Consider the following 24,258-nt stretch of genomic DNA (forward strand, 5'->3'; position numbering starts at 1 on the left):
CTCCCCCAACAATATCAAATGTTGTTATATCTCATATGTGTTGTAAGAGTTTGATTCTATATTTTAATTTAGAAAATATTATATATATTTAATGTTGTTTTCAATTTTTATTGTATTTTTATAAAAATAAAATATTTCTTTTATATTTCTTGCCTTTCTAATCTATTCATATTTATTTTTTAAATTTACATAGTTTTTAAATTCACATATGTTGGTTTTAACAAAAAAAATCAAGTTTATTTGAGAATAAGATGTTCCTATTCATTTTAAATGATCACGGTGTAAGATATTATACTTTTGAATCAAATTATGGATCCACCAACACTCACTTTTAAACTAAATAGGTTTTAATTTTAGGAGTTGGAAAAATATACAATTTTATTTGTAACTCCCATAATAATATCATAGTAGTGTTCTCAATGAATTTAATTTAATATAATAGAACATATTAAAAATGTATTAATATGCACTTAACTGAAATTTTGTAACTCTCAAATAGTTACCGTTGATACATTGATTTATGTGTATTATCTATTAGAATAAAGACACATATTTCACTATAACCCTCATGACGTCATATTTCAAATCTCACATAATTTTATAAATTCTATAATATCAGTTTTTTTTTTCTTGATCTAACCAATGATATCGTAACTTCATAAAAGTTTATGTTTATTTGAATAGGATATACATGTAATATACGATATATAGTTTAATTTTATCATATTTTACTCGAAAATATATACTTTGTTGTTTGTTACTTTCAATTGTAGTCATTTCCTTTTTTTTTGTATTTGTATATAAATATAATTTCAAATAAATTTTTAATGTTGTAGTCGTTTTTTTCTGTATTTGTATATAGATATAATTTCTAATTTCTTTCGACTTCATGATTAAATAAATTAAAATCTCATAATTTTTAATCATGATTTTTAAAATGACGTTAATTAAGGGACTTTATATTATGATTTGTTTGTATTTGTAGTGATTCCATGTATATGTGATAAATTATTAAAAAAATATAATAATCATTGATTACAAATTCAAATCTCATATTTTTTAATTAAACTTTTAGTTGATCTCAAAATTTTAAATTTATTCACCCCACAAGGTCATGAGGTTGAAAATATCTATGTCTAATTCTCTATTCTCGTCTAGCACTCAAATTTAAATAGAGTAATATATAGAAAAATAATTTAATTTTTAAAATATACCATCATTTTAAAATATATTCTTTTTCTATAAATCAAATTCCATACACAGTTAAAGACTTTAAGATAATAACTTAATAAAGTAGTTGCTGATTTTTCTTTTATTTTTATAGAAAATGTATTAGTCTAATAATCTATTGTTAAACTTACTTAGTTATATATGTATGAGACACTATAAACCTACTGTTTATTATTTTAATTTTTTCTTAATTGAAACATTTTAAATCTCTTTAAGCTATCATCATAAATAAATAAAAAATATGTATAACTAACACCACAAAAGAAGTTTTATGAAAATATATATCACAATGATTTTGAAATATGACTACAATTACAAAAATATATGGTATATGCCATGTAAGATACAATATGACTTAATTGCACTAAATATATTATCATCAAAATAAAATTTGATTTTTTTACTTTATTTAAATTCATACCACGTAGTCTTTAAATTTTGATGTACACCAAAAACAAAATAATAATAAGATGTTAATTTATATTATTTTTTTCAAAATAAAATAGCGATTATGTAAAAACTCACGCTTAGCGTGGACTAACACCTAATTATATTAGAATTGAAGCTTTCTATTCAATTAAACCAACCGTGATTAATCAAAATATTTAATCAAAATGTAAAAAAAAACTAAAATGTATATCATAATTGTATTCCATAAAGGACACACGACCAAACCCTCATACTGTTTAGTGTTCTCGTTCTTAAGCACTTTAGTCTTTATGTATTCGGCCTTTGTCCTTTCCGATCGAAATATGTATTCAGTCATATACATTTTGGATTTTTAGTGCTTCAAACCATGCATTGCATTCTTTAGACAGAGGTTTTATGAGCCATAGTTATATATATATATATATCATTGTGTGTTTAAACTGTGTTAGTAGATGTTTCTGTATACATTGATATATCACCTGATTTGATAATCAAGGATCTTCTACAACTTCATAGTCAATAAAATTTACATGATTAAGTACTTCAAAATGAGACCTAATACGTAAGAATTCTGAATTGTCAGGCATATAACAGGGCTTGTTACACTAATCCATCTAAGTGGGAGAGAGGTTTAATTGATTGATATGAGAATAAGTCGTGAGACAATTCCATGTTTTACAGTTTACACAACTTGTAAAACTAAAAGTGATAAAAACTTTTTTTGTTTTGGTTTTTCTTATACACACAAATCATCACTTGCATGAAAAACAGAGACGTTCCGACCAAATTGTTTCCACAACAAACCAAAAACACTGACAAGAACAACAAAACACGTGAACCAAAAAGAGTTGTTGGAACCAACTTCCCCCAAAGAACATATAGATACAGTCAATCTAGATTATCATAAATATAATCTAAATTAATTTCTAGAAACCAAAGAGACCTCTCTACAATTCGTTCATCATGTATCTGCAACTTGACACTCCGTCGCAACATTTCCTGAAACCCAAAGAATTTTTCTTAGTTCAAATTAACAAAATATGGAAAGTTACACCGATTTCGTCAAAACCCGCATTTATAGATTTAAGAATTTTGAGAGAAAAAAAAATACTAGAGAAGACTAGTTAATAGATATCCATATGAAAACATTTAGACTTTTTGATTTAAGGTTTGAATAGTTCCATTATGAAATTCAATCATGGTTAACAATTGTGAACGTTTTAAATGGAAATAATCTTTGGGTTTTTCACAATCCGAGACTAGCTAGCCAGAAGGAACGTTTGTATACCTGAGATTGTTTTGTGATCTTGACTCATTGAATAAACATTTGCCTCACTGACTTCATCAGTGATCTTAGATCTAACATGAGTCCTCTTAAGGCCCAACATCTCCCTCCACGTGCCCTTAGTAGAAAAAGATGAAGAAGAGAACGATAGTGGCCTGAGGGAAAAGATGTTGCGATCGACACCAGAACCCTCTTCTTCCACAAGAAGCTCTTCTTTAAGTGTTCTGTGGACGTGACTGGTCTCCTGGAAAGGTAAGATCTTTCCTTTGAGGAACATCAGCAGAGTGCATGGAGAAAGAGCTTCTCGAGCTAATGTTGTTGATCTTAGCATTACTCTTCTCCGATCTGATTTCGACAAACTCGTTAGAGAAAGAGCTTCTTGCAGCACCATTTATGGAGTTGTGCATTTCTAAGCGTGCCATTTGTGTTTTTTTTTTTTTTTTTACAAATACTCTCACTTGCATATAGAAGGAGAGAGATCTAAGCCTTTGGGAGTTGTAGGTTTTGTTATATAGAGGATAGGAAGTTGTGATGAGATGGCTAAATGTCCAACTCATAGATCCATCGAGCTCGATCTATATGACTATATTCTATATATGAATATTTGACCGAGAAGGTCTAGCGAAACGTGTTATATACTATCCTTCATCGGCATGATGTTGATCTTCGTATCTTGAGGGAGTTTAAGATCACATGGACACACGTGAGAACTATATCCATTTGTCCTCTGTTTTTTTTTTTTTTTTTTTTTTTTTGTTTGTCCTCTGTGATTCTCGACAATTATGGTGATAAAAAGTTCAAATTAATATCTAACGTATAAGGTAACGTGCAGTCAAAGGACCAGGGTTGTCAATCATGTGCTTGGATGTTCCATACTGAAGACTGTTTATATGCCACTCGTCGTGATGCGAACAGGCCACTTAAAATAATCTGGTCATGATTGGTCAAAGAAAGATGTTTCATCTCATAGGAAAATACTACAACATCATTACTTAATCAGGGTTGTCAGTCAAAGTTGAACTCTCTCAATTATACTTTGGTTTACAGAAGTGTTAATTATATTTATTTCCAATACTTAACTAAGACGACTAACTTCCATTTTTTTCGATAGTTGTTTGGTAAGTTTACAATAATTGGATTGTTACATTTCTTTTAACTTCATCTCACTTTTAAATGTAGAAATCTTGACACGTACGTCTTTAAGTAAAAATGATGCTTTTACTAGCCTATATACTCTACTTTCCTTCTTTAAGACCATCTCCAATAGTTTTACTCCAGTGGTTCTCTATTCTCATCTCTAAAATAGAGGACCATTAGAGTAAAACTCACCTCTATTATTCTCATACCATGTTAAAGTTCATAGGTTTCTAGTTCAAAACCATAGATTGTTACTTATTTACTTAAGTTTTATCTCATATTCGAATGTAAGACTCTTAGCACATCGTCTCAAATGTATGGGTTTTTAGGTAGCTTATCTCAAAATCAAGTCTCTTACAATCATCAATATGCAGTAACTCACTTCCCTGTTATTGGGCCAAGAGAAAGGTAACAGTGTGGGCTAATGGCATCTTCGTTAGTGTAGTAAAATTTAATCAGATTCAGAGTAGTGGCGAGACATGGCAATGGATTGATCCGCTAAGAGAAAGTGTAGCGTACGCGTGAAACAGCGAGGGAGAGATATGGGGACCAAAACACCACCGAAGAAGATCGAGAGTTGAGTTGACGTCATCATGGCACGTTTGAAGTTTTGAACAGAAGAGGACAGACTGACACAGAAAGAGTGAATGGGAGTGAATGGGCCAGTGCGCTCCTTCGCAAGTACACAACTATTTTTAATATCTTTTTTGGCTTTTTACTTATAAATAAATTTGTCTTAATGCTCCTATTTTATAATCTGGTACATATTAATTTGTCATGAAGTAAACAAAACAATATAGGCAAAGAAAAAGTGGGTCACAAAAAGAGGAAAAAAATGATGAAAAGGAAGAATAAATGATGTGTTAGTGAAAGATCTTAAGAGCATTTCAATTTCATTAGTGTCTTTTTATGGGACCATGACCATAAGTAACAAGATAAAGATCATACTCTAGTTTCAAAATCAAACTTTATCCCTACATTTCCCCAATTTCAGGGGGATAATTCCAGATGTTTTTGTTCACAAAAATTGTTTTCTGAAACCACATTCTTAGCAACAATTTTTTTTTTTATGAGACTTAAACATACATTTTTTTTTTTTGGCTTCTTTCGTCTATACCAAAAATATCTAGTCAAAATGTTACATACTTATTACAAATGAACACAAAAACAAAAAAGACAAACCATAGCTCCAACTCCAAGCACTAGTTAGAAAGACTAAAACAAATAGCTTAGAGACTAATACAGCCAAATCAAAAACCACTTTCAATAAACTTCACTACTTGAGAGAAAATCCCAAATATATATTCCCCCAAATAATACAATTTTTAAAAACTAACTCAAAAGACTAGATTAAACTTATCAGCTATATAGGAAGAAAGTAAAGTAACCGGCAGGTCGGTCCAGCTTGGATAGGATTGATTGAACCGGTTCAGTCAACGCCAAGAGGAAACAGTGAGGAGAGGTACATTGTTCCAAGCCAAAGAGATGAACCCTGGCTCCGATTCAACAAGTGAATACAATGTGCTGTAGTTGTAGTTCCATAATAGCAGCTTCGCTTGGCTAACCGCATAATTGCTCGGTTTAACCGGCTCAAACCCGGCTTTCTCCATCAACACTCTCCATTGTTCTTTCTCCTCCATTAGCCCAAACCGAGTTCCCGGTTTGTTATTATCATTACCCGTTCGGACCAAATCCGATATCCTCCTACCGAACAACACTCTCTCAACCCTTAACCTTTCTTTAGAATCTCGCTCCAAATTCGGTTCGAGCGATTCGAAAACCGCGGAATAGAACCGGAGAGAGTTCTTAACCCGGTTGGCAAACTCAACCCGGTTTAAACTAACTTCGTATTCACCAAGCGTCACGATCCTCGGGTTTAACGATCTAGCTAACCGGAGAGCCGTACCAACACTCGTCGCCGTCTCATCAAGAAGCTTGTAAAGCTCAAGCATAAAATTCACAACCAAAACCTCATCCGGTTCAACCCGAAAACTCGACCCGGTTAAAAACTGAATCGGAGTGAGAACCGGGTTAAACTCGAAATTGAGATCCAAAATCGCCGCGAAATCACGGAGACGGTTCCCAGTAGCGATCAGAGACATCTCCGGTGAGTCTCCTAAAGACGGAGCGGGTATACCCGAAACCCGGATCCGGGTGGGTTTACCAGAAGGTCGGGTCGCTAAAGCTTGTAACAGAGCAGACCATTGGATACCTTGAAAAATCCCGAAATCGACGATGTGAATGTTTTGGGATTGGTTCGTAGCTTCGAGGATTGCTTGGTTCGCTGTTAAATGAGCGAACTTTGAGTAAGGGCATGCGTCGTTCAAGGTTTTGTATGAGAGTATGAAGTCTTCTAGCGACGACGATGGCGGTGACTCTGTTTCTTTATGAGACAGCGCTTCTAAGAAGTAAAACCCGACTCGCTCTACCGGGTTACCCAACTCTGATACGGATTCTCGGATTTGGATTAATGTTTCCGGTTTAGTTTCCGGTTTACGTGCGTAGTCGTGGATAGCTTTTAAAATCGGTTGGTTTAGGTCAAAATCAGGCTGCGGCGGCGGAGGAGGAGGGGGATGGTGATGATGTTGTGGTGGTGACGGCGGAGATGGAGTACACATAGCTGGTGGCTGAGAGTATTGTTGAGTCGCTGAGTCATCATCCTTGTTGACTCGGTTGAGTCGACTCGGGAATGTGACGAACGGATCGTGACCGTAGATTGGGAAGTCTGGGTTGGTCTGCAACGAATCTCCACCGTTGATTAAACTCTCCATCCACTCGTCAGAGTCGAACTCTCCGTCGATGAACCTTAAGCCATCAGAAGCGACGGCGTTTTGATGATGGTGCTCCAGGTGTGGGAAGTGGAAGACCGGGTCGGTTGTTACTTGGAACGGGTCGGAGAAACCAGAACCGGGAATAGTAAACCCAAAGGACTGAGTTTGTTGTTCATGTTGTTGTCTTTGTTGCTGCTGCTCTTGTTCTTGTTCTTGTTCTTGTTGTTGCTTCTGTTTGATGAGTTGTTGAGCTATAGCCATTAAGTTTCCACTGTCAGTACACATATACGCCATTCTCCGGCGACGCGACGAAGGCGTTTCTAGTGCGGTGGTGATTGAGTAAGGCTCAGAGCTTGAGAGAGAGAGAGACAGAGAGAGAGATCTTTGTACTTTGTAATAAGGTGGGAGAGAGAAGGGTCAGCCCTAGAAAGTGGACAAATCTTTATATATTTAAAATTCAATTACCACTTGAATCTCCACTTATTTAATTAGAATATTTTATTTATGAAAAAAATTGTTATTTAAGTATTGTTTTTAGTAATAAGAATCACAGTTCTTTTTTTATGGCAAAACATAAAGTTTGTCATTTTGAAATAATTTCTGCATGCCATGATTTTGTGATTCTAATTTTTGTTCATTATTACTAATAACAAAGCTTTAATTAAATTTTAATATCCCTCAAATTATTGACTTAAAAACCACATATTATCTGGTGGGAACCGAGATAGACAATAATAACGCTATCTATCAGCAGTGACGTATCGTCGGAGAGTGTGACATCATCTCTCCACCGTTTGATATCTCAGGTTCGTCGTATCAGATCAATGGCTTTTGCTGAATGGTGAACGTGACACGTCGACAACTGTCTTCTGCTACTTGTCACCTGCATGTCGCCTGGCCAACTTTTCTGTCTTTTTTTTATTATTTACATTAACAGTATTATAAAGGTAATACTCTGAAAAAAAAAAGAAGTCTTACACGTAAAAAAGATTGATGTAAGAAAAAGTGAAAAGAATAGTAGGTTAATTTTATATAACTAGTTTTTGGCTTTCAAGCCGCAAAGGTGTAGATGTTAGTAGTACAAAGCTGTTTTCTCACTTTCTTATCATTATCAACGAACGAGTTGGTTTAACTGGACTTGGTTAACTAGCTATACTAACAAAATGACTTATGGTAAAACATATCGAGAGAGAAAGTCGAGCGAGTGCATCTCACGCGCAGTGTTTTTTTCTCTCCCAACGCCTCTTCTTCTTCTGACTACAAGCTCGTGCATCGACGATGGGTCCTCCGTCAATTCCGGTGACGGTAAGGACCCCTCAGCCCATGGTTCTTCATTCGTGACTCTTTGCATGCGACCGGCGACGCTGATGGAAGGAATCAAGGGAACTATGGAGAGAAGAAGAATCCGCGAGATGCCGATGGTAAGAGCTCTACCGGAGGCGTAGCTACGCGGAGCGGAAGAGGGAGATTCACGGCGAGGAACGAGAGAAGAAGGTAGATAGATCGGTAGACTGGAGATTCTGGAGGCTTCACGGGATCGGTGATGATGGGGGAGGTAGTCTCCAATCCGGCGGAGCTAAGCCACCGTCGAAGGTCCGCTTATCTACTCCCTGCTGCCTCTCTCTCTCTCACGACTGAGCGTGAAAATCTCCTCGACAAAGGGCAGATCGGATCTCTTCCTCCTTTCTCAAGACGGCTCTACGGTGGCAGGATGGCAACGGATCTTGGATCACCATTGCTGTTCGGCTACTGTCGCCCAGGCTCACCGGAGGTCCTGTTCCGGCTGAGTATCCGCAAGTATTGGGCGGCGGCTGCAAACGAGTTTTTCGTTTGCCGATTAGGGTTTCGCGGTCGCCGGTTTAGTTTGGTTTGTGAACCCGGCCGGTTTTGTTTCCATCGGTTTAGTTGGTTAATTGTAAATGAGTTGGACCTTTTTAGGATTCTGTATTGGGCCTACTCTGGAAATAGCCCATTGGGCATTATATTTTTATAAATTAAATACCCTTTAAAAAAAAAAAAAAAAACAAAACAAAAGGACTTGGTTTAGTTGTTAGTAACTTTGGGAAAATCTTTCGACAAGGGAAGCCTATAACATCTAGAATACGACTTAAGGAAGCAAACAAAACAATCAGAGTGATGAATGATGATAGACATGTTTTATTTGTATACGCATGTATTTTATCTTAACGTCATTGTCTACAAAGGACGGCTTGTAGGTCCGTAAGTAGGCCCATATACAATGGAGCAAAAGCGACTTGTGGCGGGGGCCAGAAGTATTTGTTGGACCGATCTTTGACGATGAAAATGCATGCAGCAGCCGGAAAGCTAGAAATTACCCAAAATAAGCTTAACGCAATAAAGAAACAAGAAAAGAGTTCAGAGATGAGGATCATCATAGTTCTAAAGTCTTTGGATAGCAATTAGCAAAACCAAGTTTTAGCATTCATGAACCACTCGTACTCGTTTCGAAACATGAATGAATATCTATATTTTAGAAGAGAGGTTGCATATTTGAAACCATCTAGTGTGAAAGTGAAAGCTCTTAGTGACTTTGTATTTTAATATAAAAAACTATAATATACAAAAGAACAACAGTGAACAAAAAAGCACATGGGAACGACGACACTTGACCCTTTGAGACATCACTCTTTTCATTTCATCGTTGTATCCGCGTCAAAAAGGCCTTACTTCCACTACTTTGTTTTATAATTATAACTAAACTAAATTACTAAACATGGTATATAGTCTCTGGTCCAAATCTACTTCTGTTTTCTTCACTTTTGACATTTTTACTACTAAGTGACATGGACTGTTCAAAAATTCGTAATGATTTCAACAAATGACCACATTTGCATACATGGAAGGAGAATGAAGAAGATGATATTTTGAAAAGGACTTATCTTTGAAAATGGCAATGTCGCTTTAGTGTTTAACCATCGCACCTATCTGCAAGTGGACTTGGAGTTGGAGAGAGAGAGAGAATGAGTGGTGTGTGAAAGGGACAGGAGTAAGAATGAAAGGGTTTGATTTGTCTTCTCTTTATATCCAAGTCATCGGTGGGGTTTCTTATGTATGACCAAAGAGTGGCATTGAGTCATCCGCAAGAAAGTCTCTCTTTATGGTTACCTATTTTTGTCACATCCTTTGCTTTTATTGACACTAATTTTCATTTGGGGTCTTACTAACTAAAAATTTACCCATTTTTGTTTCCTGCTTTGCTGTTTACACTAATTTAACCCAATTATATTTAATAATCACATTCTCTAGATCAAACATAGTATCATACTTTAGTCTAATAAATGAAGGATTAATTATAGAAATAGGCTTTTTTTTAAAAAATTTCTTATGGATTCAGGACTTATAGTCCAGACTTATAAAAATAGAGCTTTTTAGTTGATCGACCAAATCACCCCTTTCAATTATCATTCTTTCTTTTGCTGGTAGCCAATTTTTACGATAGCGTAACTTGAAGAAGACATGGCGACCGCCTAACGCCGACCGCCAACCACCAACCACCGTGACTGTTCCTTGCTTAGCCGGTGCACCGAGGTCTAGTCAAAGAAGGTTTCATATCTTCCTCTTGGCGAATCTATTTCTTCTCTCTTTCATTGTAATCTCTGATTTGAAGGTTTTAGAAGAAAAATAAGATTTCAATTGATCAACGATCACAAAGAATAAAAGAAGAATTACAAGCTTTTGTCTTGGGTATGTGTTAATTGGGTAAGATTACAAGCTTTGAATCGACAAATTTCTTTCACCTTCTCCAATTAATATCCAAAATTTGATTACTCATAGAGCCCTTGGGTTCACTAGATAGTATCCCTTAGGGTTTAGATTTCTTCATCCAAAGTAAAATAGACTAAATCCACTGAATTCACATAATCAAAGATGGTGGATTCGACCCAAGGGTTCTGATGGTTTTCGTCGGGTGAGAAGAGCGAAGAAGAAGGTGGAGAGGACAAGGCTATAATCATAATTGCATCTGCCACAAAAAGGCCTCATACCGAGAGTCCGGATGATCGTACCTTATCTCAAAGTTTTGGGCAAACAAAGCCTCTTTTCTGTAAGAATCCCAATAAATAAAGGCAAATACTAGTTTTTTTCCCTCTGACATTAGTATTCGTTCACTTGAAAATATTGATTATCAACAACATAACATTACATGTTTTAACCCAAGGTTACACAAGTATATTTGAAAATAAAAAAAAAACAAAAAAATATTAGGTGATAAATATCTCATACATGTTTTTTTCTTTTTCAAATGACAAAGTCCCTATCCGAACACTCAACCTAATTCGTACCCTTTTATTGACCAACTGACTCCTTTGTCGTCCAAATTTTTATAAGTTAAACAATCTCAATGCTTCTCCACATTTCTGATTATTCTGGATACCATCAAAAGATAATTGCTTGTGGCCAAAACCACTAGGAAAATTGTTTCCAAAAAAGCCCTATACTACAATCGAAAAATAATTTCGGTCTTTGGGAACTGATATAGGCACAGAAAATGCAACTATCGGCGAATTGCGATTTAAGTCAACTTAGTTATATAATCAAAGATGCATTGAGAAGATTAGGATATAAAAACATATTACTACTGAAGGGGATACTATGACATTCATATCATATTTCAACTATATGAATGGATAATTTCTCTGGTCATTTTCTGCCGTCGATGATCACGAATTCACGATAAATAGTGGACAATAAAATCTGAACCATTTGATGAAGCGTAGGAGGAGAGAATGCTGGTTCTAATTCTCCAAACTTTTTTTCCTTTATTGAATTTAAAGTGGCTGAAGATTTGTGATTTATAAGTTGTAGGTTTCCATTTAATTTTGGATCAAGGCATGTATGTGTAGTGTTGGGAAAGCTATGAATCATAAAGAATAAAGAAAGATCCAAAAGATCATTGATATTTGTCAATATCCTAGCTTAAGTAATATTATCTTAGATGTAATATTTACATGTATACTTATCAAAGATTAGAAAACTTAGGTTGATTTTATGCAATTTGTAACTGTATTTCTTATGAGAGTCTAATAAGAATTCTTCCTACAAACATCTCATCAATTTATCATATAGTTTCTTTACGTTTTAAAGGTTTTGTTAAAGCATGTTTTTGGACAAAATAAGGAATTGTATATTTAAATTATCAATAAAATTTTCGCTTAACAGTTTTGAGAAAAACGCATCTTGACATTGTTTGATGGTGTTGATCTTCTTTTGTCTTCTTTGTAGGTTTTGATCCCGGAAAAAGTGGTGTATCAAGAACATATTAAACCGTTTGCAGATTGTGCTTGGAGTACCGGGCCTAGTCTATCGATAGAAGAAGTAAAAACCTAGCTCTCTAATTTTATAGGAATAGCATAAACGTTCCTCTCCCTTTTCTTTTCTCAGTAGAAAGAAACCATTCTTATGCGGAGAGCTACTATTATTCATATAATTCTTCTCGACACCTAATTCTTTGTGTCTATGTAAAAATAAGAATCAAGATAAATTTGAAACCCAAGGTGTATTGATAATTGATAAGTTGTGTTCTGTTATTCAGTCTTCCAGCCCAATGATTTCCCCACTAGACAGTAGAAACCCTTGTGAGTGTTTCCATAATGAGATCAAAGGTTGTCGATTTGTTATATACTAGCCTATAATCGTAATTGTATTGTAAAGAACGCATAAGAAAGTGTGGGGTCCATGTTTCAGAATTTGGAAAATATGTTATTTGTAAATGGTAACAAAAATGAGAAACAAAGAGGAATAACACATTCTTTTCTGTTCTTTTTCTAAAAACTGGTCACCAGTTGTAGCTATTGTTTGATGGTGTTGATTGATATATCATGGTTTTTGTGGTTTTTAACCATGGTATAAGTGTGCTTTTTGAGTCTTTTGATTTGTTTTCTAGGTTGTTTTTGAGTCTTTATAGGTTTAGGTACTCATTGGCATGGATGGAACACTAAGGAGCTAAAAGAGGATGATTTGGAGCATAATCAAAGCATGAAGGCTGATCAACAAAGCTGGGAGACGAGTTTAAGAGTATGCATCGACCGATGCAACCAAAGCATCGATCGATGCAGGTGCCACAAAGCCAATCGGATGTTTTCTCCATAAGCTTTAGAAGATTTACAAAATTTGCCCAAGTTTCCCTTATTTGCAATTAAAGCCCAAGACGTGTTTTAGAGTATTTATGGGATTTATGGTCATTGTTAAGACCGAAGTTATTTTCTAGCAATTTTGATTCCAGCCACCTTATTGATTTGAGAGCTTTTGGGAGAGACATATCTGATTTCATCTGTAGAGAGAAGATTCTTGAACTCCCTTCTTACTTCTTAATATCAATTCCTTATTATTCAGAAAAGATGTCTTGTTCTTCATTAAACATGTCTGAGTAATTTGCTTGTTAGGTTTAGGATTTTTCATAGGGGTTTTATGAATTATTAGATCTGTTTATTTAAGATTCATTATCTATCTAGATCTTCATCATAGGTTGTTCTTCATATTAATTCTTGATTGATCACCTAGAATTAATAACCTAGGAAAATAAATTGATATGATAATATAATTGATTTTCTTGATAAAACCTTTTGATGAGCAAAATTATTTATTGCAAAGAGATTTGATTTAATAATTTTGTGAACAATTTAAACGTGTTTTCAAAGCTGATTTTTGACCTTGAATTTTACAAAGAGATTTGGATTTTCTGGTTTTAAATTTAGATAATATATGCAGTGAGAACTGGTTTATTTTACAAAAATGTTTAGAGTTCTAGATCTGTTCTTAATTGCTTGAATCCTATTTATTTGTTGATTTAATAATTTGTAATTTCCTGAGAATTTCCCTAGGCCTAGCTCTTTGATCCTTTCAATTTACAACACTTTTAATTCTGTATTGCATTGTCTTAAATTTAATATTTTGATTTAGCATAATTTAAAGAGTAATAAGTCTATATTGTGAACTAGAGTTTATGTGGATTCGACCCTTAGAGTATTACAACTGCAAGGCTGCTAGTACCATTAGGGTATTACAATTTGAGCATATCAAATTTTGGCGCCGTTGCCGGGGACTCTTTTGATTCACCATTAGATTAAAGTCTTTGATTTTGTCTAAATTTTTCTTTTTCTATTTTACTCACACGCTTTTGTTTCCTTTCTCTTGTGTGTTTCAGGTACATGCCTAAGCCTAGCACCAGAAAAAATCATATTGGTCCAGTTGTTAAGCTTACAAACCAAGAGTTAGGACAACTAGAGCGTGATAACACAAAGGCAGCCAAGTCAGTGAAGATGGCCAAAACAATCATACTGAGAGCTGATGAGGCTGGGGTATTGAGGGATCAAGAGGGTCATGTGCACAACAAACAAGGCCAAAAACTTGATGCTGATGGACGGGTTATTCAGGAAGAACTCGTCGTGGTTGATGAGAATGCAGGTGGCATCGATCGATGCAACGATGGCATCGATCAACGCAACCAGGAAGGCATCGACCGACACAATGCTGCCGTCAATCGACGCAATGTCCAAGCCGGTGCGAATGGTGCGGATTTGGATGGTAATGACCAACATATTCTTCAGGGCAGATGGGACAACAATGGAGAGCTTGTCAAGACTCTTGCAGACTTCAACAGACCAGACTTGTTCTATGAGAACCGATCCGCAATTATCCCTCCTCCATTTCCAAGGAATGATTTTGAGCTGAACCCTGCCTACTTTGCTCTTGTTGGACAAAGACCATTTCAGAACCTGCCACATGAGAAGCCTCTAGACCATATGGAGCTTTTTTGAGGATATAGTCACAAGCATCAAGGCTAATGGAGTCATAGAGGACTATCTCTATTGCAAGTTTTTCCCCTACTCTCTTGCTCGGGAAGCTTCTCATTGGCTAAGACAACTCAAACCAGGATCTCTGAAGACCTGGAATGACATCAATAGGTCTTTCAGTGGAAACAACCAGAGCAACAACTATCAGTATAATTCTATTGGCTACATTCCTAAGCAAGATTATCAGAAGCAGCAGCAGAGCAGTGGTTACATCAGGACCTATGGCAACTCTTCTTACCAATCTCCTCCTCCTCCTAAGACAACTGAGAGTAGGATGGAGGCAATGTTTGAGCAGATCCTTCAAGGGCAAGAACAGTTGACAGTAACATTCAATGGGAAGATTGACAATGTCTATATTGAGCTTACTGGCAAGTTTGGTTCATTGAATGTTCAAGTTAAGAAGCTGGAGAGCCAAGTTGCACAAACTGCTTGAGTTGTGAAGAGACAAGAAGGATACTTACCAGCAAGAACTGAATCCAACCCTAAGCACTCCTGCAATGTTGTGACCTTAAGGAGTGGTAAGCAGTTACAGTCTGAATCTAAAAAGAAGCAGAGAGCCAAAGAGTTGCAAGAATTGATCGATGAGGATGATGAGCTTGATGATCCGGAACCATCATCGACCGATGCAGCTGCAAAGCATCGATCGACGCAGCCCTCAGTGGTCGTAGAAGAGTTGACTTTGCGAGACAACATCGACCGATGCAATTCAAGCATCGACCGATTCAACGTCCAGACCGAGAAGGAGGTTACGAAAGCTCTGATTCCAGTTGCTGAGAGAGTGTACAAGCCTAGGGTTCCTTTTTCCAAGAACCCAAGGAAGTCTAAGCAAGAGATTGATGATGCTAAGTGCAAAGCTATGATGGATAAGCTTGTTATTGAGTTGTCATTGATTGATGCAGTTAAGACTTCTCCAATGCTTAGGAGATATGTCAAGAGAATGGTGACCAAGGATTTGAGTGCTGAGCAAGGAGTGATGATGATTTCAGCTCAAGTCAGTGCCATCATTCATAACAAGATCCCAGAAAAACTTCCTGATTCAGGTAGGTTTGTTCTTGATTGTACAATCTTCAATGAGAGGTTTGCTAGATCTTTGTGTGATCTTGGTTTCAGTGTCAACTTAATGCCTAGATCAGCAGCACTCAGCCTTGGGATGATAGATTTCCAACCCACCAAGATTACTCTTATATTTGCTGACCGTTCATTTTGCATTCTTGATGGTATCCTTGAAGATGTTCCAATTAATATTGGTAATTGTTTGATACCTACTGATTTTGTGGTCTTAAAGTATGTAGAGGAGCCTAAGGATCCTCTAATCTTGGAAAGGTCATTCTTAGCCACTGTTGGAGCTATTATTGATGTCAAGAAAGAACATATTGGCCTTAATGTTGGAGACTTGCAGATGCGTTTTGACATGGATAAGCTGGTTAAGAGGCCAACAATAGATGGTCAAACTTTTTATGTGGATACATTATCTAATCTTGCTGAAGAGTTTTTTAAGGAGCTGCATCCTGAAGATACTCTTGAGAGAGCATTGGTTGCTTCTACTAAAGAAGCTGAGCATTTAGATGACATTGTTGTTGGGTATGTCAAGCTATTAGATGCTAATGAACAAGTGAAGAAGTTGGTTGCACAAGAGGAATTGGTTGGTACTTCTTCACAAGCTGAGAAACTATCATATTGGAGCCTTGAGAAAGCTCCAAAGCTTGATCTCAAGCCACTTCCTGCAGGGTTAAGGTATGCATTTCTAGGTGAGAATTCTTCTTATCATGTTATTGTTAATGCTTCCTTAAACAATGGAGAGCTCACTTTACTGCTAAGCAAGCTGCGTAAGTTTCGTAAGGCTCTTGGCATGAATAGGGATTTCTCTTGGAGAGCTCTTGATGATATTGTAGGGATTTCTCCGGACTTGTGCATGAATAGGATTCATCTTGAGGAAGGAGCTAAGACATCTATTGAGCATCAGAGGAGGCTAAATCCGAATTTGCAAGATGTTGTCAAAAAGGAGATCATGAAATTGTTGAATGCCGGAATTATTTACCCAATTTCTGATAGCAAATGGGTCAGTCCAGTTCATGTTGTTCCTAAGAAGGGTGGAGTTATAGTGGTGAAAAATGACAAAAATGAGCTGATTCCAACACGGACGATCACCGGACACCGGATATACATTGATTATAGAAAGCTGAATGCCGCAACAAGGAAAGATCGCTTCCTGTTGCCCTTCCTTGATCGTTACTCCGGGTTCTTTCAGATTCCATACTACTGCTTTTTGGATGGTTACTCCGGGTTCTTTCAGATTCCGATTCATCCCGATGACCAGGAGAAGACAACTTTCACTTGTCCATATGGTACTTTTGCATATCGCAGAATGCCTTTTGGTCTTTGTAATGCTCCTGCGACATTTCAGAGATGTATGATGTCCATCTTCACAGACATGATTGATGATTACATGGAGGTTTTCATGGATGATTTTTCTGTTTATGGATCTTCATTCAAGAGCTGTTTGGATAATCTATGCAAAGTTCTAGCTAGATGTAAGGAGAAGCACTTAGTTCTTAATTGGGAGAAATGTCATTTTATGGTTAGAGATGGTATAGTGCTTGGTCACAGGGTTTCAGAGGCGGGTATTGAAGTGGATCGCGCTAAGATAGAAGTGATGACAGGTCTTCAACCACCAGATAGTGTGAAGTTGGTAAGGAGTTTTCTTGGACATGCAGGGTTCTATAGACGTTTCATCAAAGATTTCAGTAAGATAGCTAGACCATTTTCAGCTCTATTTTGCAAGGATGTCAAGTTTGAGTTCACTGATAAATGCCGTTTAGCTTTTGAACGGATGAAGCAAGAGCTTGTGAGTGCTCCTATTGTTCAACCACCAGATTGGGATTTACCTTTTGAGGTAATGTGTGATGCCAGTGATTTTGCAGTGGGAGCAGTGCTAGGACAGAGGAAGGATAAGAAACTTCATGTTATTTACTATGCTAGTAGAACACTTGATGATGCTCAAAGGAATTATGCAACAACAGAGAAGGAGCTGCTAGCAGTAGTGTTTGCTTTTGAGAAGTTTCGTTCTTACTTGGTTGGATCAAAGGTAATAGTTCATACAGATCATGCTGCACTCAAATACTTGATGCAGAAAAAGGATGCCAAGCCAAGGTTACTAAGATGGATTCTTCTGCTTCAAGAGTTTGACATTGAGGTTAAGCGAGGGGTATGTAAATTACCGATGATCCTGGTATTCGCTTACACCTTTGATCAAAAAAAGAAAAAAAATTAGAAGTGAGAAAAGGGAGAGGAAAGGAGATGTATGAAGAATGTCTTGGCCTGAAGAGAGTTCACATGCCACTGATCGATACACCAAGGTAATAACTCACCTGTACTTGCTTTAATTTATTTAATGATATAACAATGGTGAGACTAGAGATGCCAGAGGATTGTGGGATTTGAGTAAGGAATGTTGATGCTTTTCAATTGATAAAGTATATGAAATAAGTTCTGAAGACCAAGGCGATGAAGAGTGCGAAAAACAGTTACCTGCAGTTGAGTGATTTCCATGTTTTCAAACCTCTTTCACATGTCTAAGTTTCTGTTTTGCTTGAGGGCAAGCAAAAGCTAAGTCTGGGGGAGTTGATATATCATGGTTTTTGTGGTTTTTAACCTTGGTATAAGTGTGCTTTTTGAGTCTTTTGATTTGTTTTCTAGGTTGTTTTTGAGTCTTTATAGGTTTAGGTACTCATTGGCACGGATAGAACACTAAGGAGCTAAAAGAGGATGATTTGGAGCATAATCAAAGCATGAAGGCTGATCAACGAAGCTGAGAGACGAGTTTAAGAGTATGCATCGACCGATGCAACCAAAGCATCAATCGATGCATGTGCCACAAAGCCAATCAGATGTTTTCTCCACAAGCTTTAGAAGATTTACAAAATTTTCCCAAGTTTCCCTTATTTGCAATTAAGGCCCAAGACGTGTTTTAGAGTATTTATATGATTTTTATGGTCATTGTTAAGACCGAAGTTATTTTCTAGCAATTTTGATTCCAGTCACCCTATTGATTTGAGAGCTTTTGGGAGAGACAAATCTGATTTCATCTGTAGAGAGAAGATTCTTGAACTCCCTTCTTACTTCTTAATATCAATTGCTTATTATTCAGAAAAGATGTTTTGTTCTTCATTAAACATGTCTAAGTAGTTTGCTTGTTAGGTTTAGGGTTTTTATGAATAATTAGATATGTTTATTTAGGATTCATTATCTATCTAAATCTTCATCATAGGTTGTTCTTCACATTAATTCTTGATTGATCACCTAGAATTAATAACCTAGGAAAATAAATTGATATGAGAATATAATTGATTTTCCTGATAAAACCATTTGATGAGCAAAATTATTTATTGCAAAGAGATTTGATTGAATAATTTTGTGAACAATCTAAACCTGTTTTCAAATCTGATTTTTAACTTTGAATTTTACAAAGAGATTTGGATTTTCTGGTTTTAAATTTAGATAATATTTGCAGTGAGAACTGATTTATTTTACAAAAATCTTTAGAGTTCTAGATCTGTTCTTAATTGCTTGAATCCTATTTATTTGTTGATTTAATAATTTGTAATTTCCTGAGAATTTCCCTAGGCCTAGCTCTTTGATCCTTTGAATATACAACACTTTTAATTCTGTTTTGCATTATCTTTAATTTAATATTTTGATTTAGCATAATTAAAAGAGTAATAAGTTTATTGTGTGAACTAGATTCTCTGTAGATTCGACCCCTAGAGTATTACAACTACAAGGCTGTTAGTACCATTAGGGTATTACAATTTGAGCATATCATTGATCTTCTTGTGTCTTCTTTGTAGATTTTGGTCCCGGAAAAAGCGGTTTATTAAGAACATATTAACCGTTTGCAGATTTTGCTTGGAGTACCGATAGAAGAAGTAAAAAGCTAGCTCTATAATTTTATAGAAATAACACGGTAAATGTTCCTCTCCCTTTTCTTTTCTCAGTAGAAAGAAACCATTCTTATGCGGAGAGCTACTATTATTCATATAATTCTTCTCGACACCTAATTCTTTGTGTCTATGTAAAAATAAGAATCAAGATAAATTTGAAATCCAAGGTGTATCGATAATTGATAGGTTGTGTTCTGATATTCAGTCTTCCAGCCCAATGATTTCCCCACTAGACAGTAGACACCCTCGTGAGTTGTGAGTGTTTCCATAAGGAGATAAAAGGTTGTCCATTTGTTATATACTAGCCTATAATCGTAATATGATTGGGCTTCATAAAATGTGCCCATCTAAGGTTTAATTAGTAGTCGACACTAATAATCAATAACATCCATCATATAGAATACATATGTCAAAGTAGCACCCAATACAAAACATATCGCCCATTGTCAAAACTCAAAAGCGTCGTTTGAATGAAACCCGAACTAAAAATCGAATCTGAATAATTTTATTTATCCAATTTCTTTTCTTTTAATTCGGGCTAAAAAAATAATGATTAATATTATCAAAAAAAAAGAAGAGAATCAAAATACTTTCAACTTTTTTTTTTTTCTTTTTACAGAATGCGAGAAACCCTAATAGGCAAACCGTTAGGAAAATCAACGAAAGGAAAAGCAAATGGTTGATCATCTTCAGCTAATTCCCAATTGAAATTAAGAACAAGATGATGAATAAACACTGCCATCTCTAACTTGGCTAGCTCTGAACCAGCACATAGCCTTGGCCCTCCTCCAAACGGCATGTAGTTGTTTCCCCACGTCGAAAAGCTACCACTTCCTGACGAAGACGTCCCGTTGTTTTTCTGCCCCAACAAAAACCCGTTTTTAATCACAACAAGAACCCCCAAAAAATAAAAATATACTCATATAAGTTTACGAAGACGAATGAATAAAGGAAGAAGAACACGTGCTTGTTGGCACCACACCACGTGGGTCATTAATCATCTCTCACCACCTCTTACCTTCCCCACTCACTCTTAACATCATGACTCCACATTTTTATTCATTATTTCATTAAAAGTATTTTCAATCTCATAAATCATAATACTATATAGTTTTCTAGTTAGCCGATTTTGATAGTGTTAATTAGTATTTAGTAGTACTAGTAGTAGTAGTAGTAGTAGTAGTAGTAGTAGTAGTAATAGAGTTATGAATCTAGAGAGAGCAAGGACAGGTCAACGTGGCAGAATCTAACACACGTACTACAAGTCATCGGGCGTGTGAGATCCGTCAAAGCCGTGGTACCATCGTCCGTCGAATCTTAAAATTTTTAATCAAAGCCCCGTGACTAATAATAATAAAAATCAAACTGTCACTTTTATAAGAATTTTCAAGGTAAGCTCCTACGTCATTATAGACATACCATCCTACTAATTAATTGTCTTCACGTACACTTACACCAACACGTCTCTCTCTCTCTCTCTCTCTCTTATTCTTTTTACTTTAATTTCACATTATTTTTATGTTTTTTATATGCTTTCATGTGATTAATGATAGATGACGTGTTAAGATCCAACTTCAACGATAATTTTGCCAGATTAATGGTTCTCGTATAGTATCTATAGATGGGGTAATCAATGCATATGCACGTATGACGTATCACTTCATGCAATAGATGAAACTATGTGTTTTTTGGTAGATACCGAAAATTGAAAGAAAAAAAAGAGTAAAAAGTTTTACCTGTTGCCATCTCCAAGGATTAAAGAGATTAGGTTGGTCGTAACGAGAATTATCCAGATGTACGGCTGAGATCACCGGTAACACTTTCCACCCACTAGGGATATCGTATCCTTTTTTTCCAACATAAAAAGAAATCAAATTATTAAAACATTTGCCATCTCTTTAGCAAAAAAAAAAAAAAAAAACATTTTCCATCCAAAAGGTTTCAATATTTCGGATTTCATTATTTAGTTTTGTACGTAAAGTTTTACCTTTGTACCGAACGTCTTTGAGTGCTTTGCGATGCAAAAACCTAACTACATTTCCCAATCGAAGCGTCTCATTTATAACCTTCACACCAAAACATAAATATATATGTCAATAATTTGTTTTCATCATAAATTAAATTAACTTTAAAATAAATAATAATAAGAATAACATACACATTGAGTAAAGTCCATTTTCTTGTAATCATCCCAATTCAATTCTGACTCTCCTAGTTCCTTCTTCGCCCTCGCGATCTCAAGATGCTCTTCCTTCAAAAGTTTAAATCAATAAACATAAATTAGTGATATTTATATATATATATATATAGACCATTTTCATCGTATACGTATATAATACGTAAACAATTTAGGGTACTAGTAATTAAATTGAGCTGTTATAATTAATGAAGTTTACCCTAAGCTCTTCAACGGCTTTAGGGCAAGCTTGCAAGAAGAAGATAGCGAGAGCAATGGCGACAGAAGAAGTCTCATGTCCGGCGAACAACAAACTAAGAATGAGATCGAGGATTTGCTCAGTCGAAAGATTCGAATGTTTCAAAACCCATCCCAAAAGATCATCGTCTGTTCTCTGTTTCCTCACATGATCACTCTTACTCATCTCTGCCTCATCCTCACTTCTCACTTCTTCTTCTTGATCTTCTTCCTTAATCTCTGATTTCCTCTCTTCCATTTTCCTCTCAATGAACTTTAATATTGTTGCTCGTGACTGTACAACCATTTCAGAGTTCTCAATTAAAACATAATTTAAAACAATTAATTAAAAAAAAAAAACACACAACCTATAATGAAAGGTTGTGACTTTACAGCAAAATTTTAGAGGTTTTAATTTAAATGTACCTGAAGGGCTTTACGATAAGCAGTTCCAGGGAGATTGAGAGGAGCAGAGACAACACCTTTCATGAAAGTCACATACTCTTTCTTCAACTGCTCTGTTTCTTCTTCACCAGGATCCATACTCATTATATGTTTCGCCATTAGATTAAACGTAAACTATACAATTAAAACCCATGAACATAAAGTTAGCAAACTCAAATACTTTTAAACCCAATTCGAGCAATAGAAGAAAAAAAAGTAAAAAAAGAAAAACCTTTTTGGCTTCATCTTGAGCAGAGAAAACAGAGTGTTGTTGCCAAGAATCAAGAACAAACAAAGTGTGTCTCTCAACGTCTTTAAGAAGAATGGTTCTAAGACGAGCGTGACTCAAGAAGTTAAGAGAGATACTTCTCATGTCTCTATGCATGTCCCCAACAAGAACGAGCATCGACCATTTCCCAAGAATCCCACCGATACTTCGAGGGTAACTACATTCGAAAAGCCTCCCTTCGTTTTGTAATATGAATCTGTTTAGTCCTGCATCTGCTGATACGATCGTTGGTTCTCCAAACAAATTCGATCTATATATCTTTCCGTACCTGTTGTTAAAAAAAAATAAAGTTAAAAAAAAAAAAAAAAAACAGAAGATCTTTTTTTTTTTTTTTTGTTGGGTTGGAAGATGTGTGTATACTTGGAGACATGTTGTTGCATGAAGTCACCAAGAGTTATAGCGGAGTAAGGTTTGAGATAACCAATGGTTTCACCAAGAAATGGCCAACCGGATTGACCGGGAGGGAGATTGAATCTGGTTCTACTTCTTCTCTTCAAAAGGATCAAGAAGAGAAGAAGAGACAAAAGCGATGGTAGAAGAAGAAGAGGCAAGAGAGTATGATGCTCTGTTTCGAACATGGAGCTTATCTCTCTTCTCTCTCTCTCTCTAATTGCTTTGCCTTTAAGATTGGGAATCGGACCTCTACTGAAAAAGGGAGCTTCTGTTTGTAAGAGGATGGTTTTTAAAGAAGTCAGAAAAATATAATTTGTTATCATCGTCATTATAATTTTAATTAAATCTTCCAATTAAGCTTAACCTAACCAATGAGCTTCCTTGCTTTTGTTTTCCCTCCTCTTCCATATTCATTACTTTTGTTGCCCTGCTCGTTATGCTCCTTTTACTTATTCTATTCACAATACCAAAAAGTTGCAGAAAGCTGAAATTGTTTAACAGCTAATTTTTTTTAATATGATTAATTTGGATATAATTCTATAATTATTTATTCGTCTCTTTCACCGTGGTATAGAATAGAGACTATGAAGTAATTTGTCTAAGTTCTTTGAAGATAAATCGTACTACTTATACATACAATAGGAGTAATAAAGTGTTTATAACCATAAAATTATCTGATCTGATGATCTCTCAAGTGTGATTATACTAATTAAGAAGTTATTAATAACCCATTCGTGCTAATTATAAATGCTCCAGCAGAATCCCAGGAAAGACCGGTACGGTCACCATCGGGTTTTAAAAGAGGGGAATACCAAAAGTACCCTCAAGATAGCGGAAAGGGTGGGGATCACGAGTAGGGGTAGAACAGTGAAAATGTCAGAAGGACCCCTACACGAGCGTGCGGTCAAAGACAGAGTTATTAGATTATTACCGAACTGGACAGTCAAACCCGTAGACTTTTTGGCTTTGTCTTTTTTTGCCCATCAATAGTCATAAACTCATTTACTCTATTTTTTTTATACTTACATATAATAAGTAAAATCCTTTTTGTTTTTATAAAAATTTTTAATTTTATTTTTCTTGTTGTCCCAATTCTGCATCGCACCATGCATTATT

The 24,258-nt window shown here is 35.7% G+C and overlaps 3 protein-coding genes across 3 annotated transcripts; all 3 read right to left on the minus strand.

Annotated features, from left to right (window-relative positions):
- Positions 1-2,365: 2,365 nt before the first annotated feature.
- LOC104711608 (uncharacterized) lies at positions 2,366-3,550 on the minus strand. Its single transcript, XM_010428303.3, has 2 exons — positions 2,948-3,550; positions 2,366-2,658 (listed from the first exon to the last, which is right to left on the minus strand). The coding sequence occupies exons 1-2, from the start codon at positions 3,333-3,335 to the stop codon at positions 2,621-2,623; spliced, it is 426 nt and encodes a 141-aa protein (XP_010426605.1). The 5' UTR covers positions 3,336-3,550; the 3' UTR covers positions 2,366-2,620.
- A 1,579-nt stretch (positions 3,551-5,129) lies between these two features.
- LOC104711609 (scarecrow-like protein 7) lies at positions 5,130-7,305 on the minus strand. The gene has a single exon (XM_010428304.3). The coding sequence runs from the start codon at positions 7,144-7,146 to the stop codon at positions 5,515-5,517; it is 1,632 nt and encodes a 543-aa protein (XP_010426606.1). The 5' UTR covers positions 7,147-7,305; the 3' UTR covers positions 5,130-5,514.
- A 12,815-nt stretch (positions 7,306-20,120) lies between these two features.
- LOC147938861 (steroid (22S)-hydroxylase-like) lies at positions 20,121-23,580 on the minus strand. Its single transcript, XM_087467485.1, has 8 exons — positions 23,110-23,580; positions 22,693-23,017; positions 22,443-22,595; positions 22,000-22,311; positions 21,762-21,854; positions 21,591-21,669; positions 21,340-21,449; positions 20,121-20,462 (listed from the first exon to the last, which is right to left on the minus strand). The coding sequence occupies exons 1-8, from the start codon at positions 23,469-23,471 to the stop codon at positions 20,217-20,219; spliced, it is 1,680 nt and encodes a 559-aa protein (XP_087323611.1). The 5' UTR covers positions 23,472-23,580; the 3' UTR covers positions 20,121-20,216.
- Positions 23,581-24,258: the final 678 nt, after the last annotated feature.

This window comes from Camelina sativa, chromosome 9 (assembly GCF_030686135.1).
Source record: "Camelina sativa cultivar CO46 ecotype springtype chromosome 9, ASM3068613v1".
NCBI classification, from domain to species: domain Eukaryota; kingdom Viridiplantae; phylum Streptophyta; class Magnoliopsida; order Brassicales; family Brassicaceae; genus Camelina; species Camelina sativa.

Bases quoted from the DNA above. Each gene is read 5' to 3' on its own strand.
- LOC104711608 (XM_010428303.3), bottom strand. From the start codon at position 3,335: ATGGTGCTGCAAGAAGCTCTTTCTCTAACGAGTTTGTCGAAATCAGAT. The intron at 2,659-2,947 runs GTATACAAACGT...TTTGGGTTTCAG, and splicing joins AGATCACAAAACAATCTCAG to GAAATGTTGCGACGGAGTGT.
- LOC104711609 (XM_010428304.3), bottom strand. From the start codon at position 7,146: ATGGCGTATATGTGTACTGACAGTGGAAACTTAATGGCTATAGCTCAA.
- LOC147938861 (XM_087467485.1), bottom strand. From the start codon at position 23,471: ATGACGATGATAACAAATTATATTTTTCTGACTTCTTTAAAAACCATC. The intron at 22,596-22,692 runs GTTTTTCTTTTT...TTAATTGTATAG, and splicing joins CTCAAGATGAAGCCAAAAAG to TTTACGTTTAATCTAATGGC. The intron at 21,670-21,761 runs GTATGTTATTCT...TTTGGTGTGAAG, and splicing joins AAATGGACTTTACTCAATGT to GTTATAAATGAGACGCTTCG.